Consider the following 6,000-nt stretch of genomic DNA (forward strand, 5'->3'; position numbering starts at 1 on the left):
AAAAGAAGATAGTGTAGTTGTCCCTTTGTATCCATGGAGGAGTGTAGTTGTCCCTCTGTATCCATGGAGGATTGTTTCCAGGACACCCCCACCCCTCACCAGGATACCAGAATTTGTGGATGCTCAGGTCCCTTATATAAAATGGTTTAGTGTTTGTATATAATATATACACATTCTCTTACATACTTTAAATCCTCTCTAGATTGTAATACTAATCCCTAATTCTAGGTAAATGGTTGTTAATACTGTGTTGTTTAGGGAACAGCGACAAGAAACAAGTATCCATCTTCATTACATATGCCGTCATCTGTTTTTTTGTTTTGTGAATATTTTTGATTAGAGGTTAGTTGAATCTATGGATATCAAACCCACAGATATGGTAGGCCAACTGTTTTGATTACTTTGTTACACTGAATTTATTTTTCAAGGTCGAATTATTAATTGGGCTTTACTAATAGGAGTTCTGTAACATTTGAGAGGTATAGTAAAAATAAAAAGTTGGGCCTGGCCTAACTTATTTTTTGTAAACAACAATATCTTTTGAGCAATGGGCTTCCTTGATGCAGTTCCTATCATCATCATCATCATTATTTTTGAGACAGGGTTTCACTTTGTCACCCAGGCTGGAATTCAGTGGTACGATCTCTGCTCACTGCAGCCTCTGCTTCCCATGCTCAAGTGATCTTCCCACCTCAGCCTCCTGAGTGGATGGGACCACAGGCACACACCACCATGCCCGGCCAATTTTTGTACTTTTTATAGAGATTGGGTTTTGCCACATTGCCCAGGCTGGTCTTGAACTCCTGTGCGCAAATGGTCCACCCACCTCAGCCTCCCACAGTGCTGGGATTACAGGTGTGAGCCATCACACCCAGCCATTCCTATTATTTTCACTCTTCCATTCATAGAGCTTGTGAGGTTTTTGTTTCAAGACATACCTGCCAGGCGGCTACAATCCTATTGCTCTGTGATAGTTGAGCTGAGGTTCTGGGGGTTTATTTTTGTTCCTATTTCTGACGCTGTGATCTAGGCAAGTCTCTGTGCCTCAGGTTTTCCATTTGTAAGATGAAGATAAGAATACATTCACTGAACGAAGACAGTAATATTCATTGGATGTTTACCATGTGACAAACAACTTATTAAATGCTTTACGTGTTGTTACTCATAATAACAGCCCTATTGTTGTAGATACTCTTATTTTTCTAATTTGACAGATGAGAAAACTGAAGCACAGAGAGGTTAAATAACTTGCTCAAGGTCACCTAGCTAGAATTGGCAGTGCTGGAATTCAAACTCAGGCAGTTTGGATCCAGAGTCTGTTCTTAACCACTGTGATATCCCCTAGAACTCTTTGCAGTAGTACGGTAGGAATCTTATTTATTTATTTATTTTTATGGATTAGAAATATTTTTAATACTAACCATCCAGTGAAACATGTAGCAACTGATTTCCCTAAAGCCTATGCAAGCAATACAGTGAATGATGAACCCTAAAAGAGATATCATGAGTTGATGGAAGTATCAGTATTTATCAAGCATGGGAGTGTGTTTGACACAGAAATGTTGACTTCTCATATACATGCTTTGGAGGTCCATAACTTTGCAACTGTTGGTCAAGAAGGAGAACATTCATGTCTTGTCTACCTTTTTGGTAAAGCTACTAGTACTCTTTAGATCAGTCCTGCCCACTGTCTAATAGAAATAATGGGAACCACGTTATCATTTTAAGCTTTATGTTAGTCATATCAAAATAAGTATAAATAAGCAGGTGAAAGTAATTTTTTTTTTTTTTTTTTTTGAGACGGAGTCTCGCGCTGTCACCCAGGCTGGAGTGCAGTGGCCGGATCTCAGCTCACTGCAAGCTCCGCCTCCCGGGTTCACGCCATTCTCCTGCCTCCGCCTCCGGAGTAGCTGGGACTACAGGCGTCCGCCACCTCAGCCGGCTAGTTTTTTGTATTTTTTAGTAGAGACGGGGTTTCACCGTGTTAACCAGGATGGTCTCGATCTCCTGACCTCGTGATCCGCCCGTCTCGGCCTCCCAAAGTGCTGGGATTACAGGCTTGAGCCACCGCGCCCGGCCAGGTGAAAGTAATTTTAATAATTTTATTTAACTGAATATTCATATTAAAACATTATTATTTAATTTAACATGTAACCAGTATACCCCCTTTTAGGGTTTGTTTTTTTACTAACTTTTCAAAATCTAGTGTGTATTTCATACTTACCTAATGTGTATTTTATACTTACAGTACATCTTAATTTGGACTAGCCACATTTCAGCTGCTCAGCAGCTATATGTAGCTAATTGCTACTACATTTGATAGCCTAGCCCTAGCTAATCTATAGGACCAAATTCAATTGTGGCTTAAGTCTGGACTAGTAGCATAGGATTTCAGGAGTATAATCATTTCTCAGAAAAGTTGTATATTTTGATGAAAAATGCGTTGCTCGTATGTTGTCCTCACTATTTTTATAAATTAGAGTTAAATGATACCAATCCCCATTTTAAAAATGTTGAGGAATTTTCTTAGAAATACTAACCTGCTTTAACTCCAGCAACCTTTGTGATGCAGCAGTTCTTTTTTTTTTTTTTCTCCTAGATATCAACAAGTTTCTTTGGATGGTCCGGATTGGAGGGAGCACAGATACAGGCAAACATATTAAGGAGAATGACTATTATACTCCAACTGGGGAGTTCCGTGTGGACCGTGAAGGTTCTCCAGTGCTGCTCAACTGCCTCATGTACAAGATGTGTTACTACCGCTTTGGACAGGTTTACACAGAAGCCAGTGAGTGATTCATAATAATATTAACAATAGTAATAATAGTGATTACTAATACACAGTATTTTCCATATGCCAAGCACTGGTAAGTGCTTTGTGTCTGTTAACTCATTTAATCCTCACAGCAACCCAAAAGGCATATACTGATATTATTGTCGTATTATCTTTATTGTTTGTATATTTTTTTAAGATGGGTTTTTGCTCTGACACCCAGGCTGGAATGCAGTGGTGTAATCATGGCTCACTGCAGCCTTGATTTCCTAGACTCAAGGAGTCCTCCTGCTTCAGCCTCTGAGTAGCTGGGACTAAGGTGCACACCACAATGCCTGGCTGTTTTTAAACTTTTTGTAGAGATGCGGTCCCACTATGTTGCCTGGGCTGGTCTGGAACTCCTGAGCTCAAGCAATCCTCTTATCATGGCCTCCCAAAATACTGGAATTACAGACATGAGCTACTGCACCTAGCTATTGTTATTTTTGTTTTCTTTTTTTTTTTTTTTTTGATATTAAGTCTTGTTCTGTCACCCAGGCTGGAGTGCAGTGGCACAATCTTGGCTCATTGCAGCCTCCACCTCCCAGGTTCAAGCAATTCTCCTGCCTCAGCCTCCCAAGTAGCTAGAATTACAAATTACAGGTGGGCTTCACCACCCCCAGCTAATTTTTTTTTTTTTTTTGCATTTTTAGTAGAGACGGGGTTTCACCATGTTGACCAGGCTGGTCTTGAACTCTGACCTCAAGTCATCCACCCACCTCAGCCTCCCAAAATGCTGGGATTACAGGCGTGAGCCACCGCACCCAGCCTGTTATTTTATGTATGAGGAAATTGAGGTACAAATAGGTTATTTAACTGTCCAGTGTCACACAACTAATGGCAGAGTCAGGATTCAAACCGACAAAGACTGGCTGGCTCCAAATTCTGTGCTTTTGACCATTACTTTTTATTGTCCTTAAGGGTGTTATAGTGAAGACAGGAACAAAAGGGTGAGAAAGTGACTTTTCATATCTTCAGATGACTATGTTGAGAGTTATTTGATTAGGTTAAGTCTCTCCTTCTGACTTCAATTTCTTGGTTCTGCACTAGGGAGAATTTCTGACATGAATGCAGGTCTTTGACTTCTGGTAGGCTTCTTTCTCTGATCCATGCAAGGGTTGCTAATGTGTTAGAGGCTGTGGATGACAATCCTCAGGAATAGAGGGCCTTGGAAGTTGGCTCCCTATGTCTGTCTTATTAGAGATAAGACATTGGCAAGCATCATCTTGCCTGGTACTTAAGTTAGAGTAACACTTGATTTGCCCTTACTACCTGATGCTCTTTTTTGCAGGCTCTACTCTCACCAAATTGCAGGCTGAGGAATAATCATTCAATTAGTAGATGGTGTACTGAATCCATATACTGTCTCTATAGGAAATTAGCAGTGTAGAAAGAAGTGTGTTCTTTTTCATCCCTCTCTAGAGCGTCCTCCAGGCTTTGACCGTGTCCGAAATGCTGAGATTGGGAATAAAGACTTTGAGCTTGATGTCCTGGAGGAAGCGTATACCACAGAACATTGGCTGGTCAGGATATACAAGGTAAGCAGATGCTATATGTCTCAGAAAGCAACTTTTATTTTGCAGATTGGTTTCAGTGCTTATAAAATGGGCCACATATTTCTCAAGTAGGGAAATTTCTCATGACACCTGTGTTTGAAAAGTAGCTTGCAAACTCACTGAAAATTTTACTTTTTATTTTAGATTGTTCTTAGAGAGTAGATGATCCCAGTCTGCCGTCATTTTGGCAGTTGTTGCAGTAATATTTTTCCACCTGGGGCTTGACTCAACCAGTTTCTGTGATTATCAGGCTCACGGGTGGGGAGAGTGCAGGAAATAGAGAAAAAGTTCACGTTTGTATTTAACTACATTTTCTTCTCTCTCTGAAGAACTTAAGGTATATAGAGTCACATAGAACCACATAGGAGTATATCTCTCATAAAAGAAAAGATTGAGAACCCTTGATCTATGTGGAGGGTAGATCAGTAATATTGCTCCTCCCAGAGGTATTCCAAAAGGCTAAGCAGAGAGAATCTAGTCTCTAATCAGTGCTTGTTTATTCACAGCCCTAAACCAGGCTGTAGAACCCAACATAATCCTACCCACTCTGGGTGAATCCATTTTAGTAGAAAATTTCTCCAAAGTTGATCTGATTGTAAATATTAAACTGACATCTTTATGTTGCAGGTAAAGGACCTGGATAATCGAGGCTTGTCAAGGACATAAATGTCACGTCCAGCTCTGATATGCTTCGCACTGGGCACATCACATTTAGGACGTTGAAGATTTTTTTTTTTTAATATGCAGTTTGTAAGAACAAAGCTGGATGGCATTAAAATTGTCTGAAAGTTTTGTCCTGGGCAGTATGGGCTGGGCCAAATGAAATGATTTTTATAATTCTAAACAGGTTACCAAATGAAATGTCATGGCTTTACTTGGTCAATTAAAGGGGGGAATTTTTTTTTAAAATGTGCCTTATTTGTTTTGACTGACAACTGATTTGAGGAAGGCAAAACTATCCTAGGTTGCCAGAAGGACATAAGCAGACCTTGTCCATTCTCTTAGCTCCCTAAATTACCAAATAGAGACGTCTTTCTCAAATCAGGAAAACTATCAAAGACCAATTCAGATACTACATCTACAGACAGTTTTGTCATACTCTTTGCATTGCAGCACCTAGTACAATTCCTTGCAAATAGCGTGGCTCAATAAATTTTTATTGAATGAATAAATGTGGGACCAGAAGAGTGCCTTTCTGGGCTAGAAAGGCAGGTGTGTTGCTACCATGTCTCTGTTCTCCATGTCTCTTATCCTTAGATGCTCTCTGACTTTATAAATCAGCAGTTTTGAAGACTCAAGACAAACAGTGAAATTATTGGTTTATCAATGGAGAGGAAAAACTCTTCCAGTGTTACATATAGAGCTTGATGGTCAGTAGGTGTTTTTGAAATCAGCTTAAATATAATCATACGTATCAATTTGAAATTGAACTTTTCAGCACTCTCACTTATTCATGACACAGGAATGATCCTTTACTCAAAACTCTTGTGGTTATTCAAAGGTGAGCTTCTTTTTCCCTTAGTCTTAGCGTATTTGTTGCTATTGTATATTGCTAACAAGTTTAATTACCTAATTTTGAAGCTCTTTCCAAATAAGATACAAATTAAAAAGGGAAGCATTGCTAGTAACAGG

At 39.6% G+C, this 6,000-nt stretch overlaps 1 protein-coding gene across 1 annotated transcript in view; it reads left to right on the forward strand.

Moving 5' to 3' along the window:
* The window catches only part of LOC105476481 (STT3 oligosaccharyltransferase complex catalytic subunit A), a 30,028-nt gene extending 24,751 nt beyond the window's left edge, over nucleotides 1-5,277 (forward strand). The window contains exons 16-18 of the mRNA XM_071076000.1: nucleotides 2,600-2,788; nucleotides 4,235-4,350; nucleotides 4,996-5,277. Of these exons, the coding sequence (XP_070932101.1) occupies nucleotides 2,600-2,788; nucleotides 4,235-4,350; nucleotides 4,996-5,034 (344 nt within the window). The 3' untranslated portion in view covers nucleotides 5,035-5,277. The remainder of the gene's footprint in view (nucleotides 1-2,599; nucleotides 2,789-4,234; nucleotides 4,351-4,995) is intronic.
* The last annotated feature ends 723 nt before the right edge of the window (nucleotides 5,278-6,000 follow it).

This window comes from Macaca nemestrina, chromosome 12 (assembly GCF_043159975.1).
Source record: "Macaca nemestrina isolate mMacNem1 chromosome 12, mMacNem.hap1, whole genome shotgun sequence".
NCBI classification, from domain to species: Eukaryota; Metazoa; Chordata; class Mammalia; order Primates; family Cercopithecidae; genus Macaca; species Macaca nemestrina.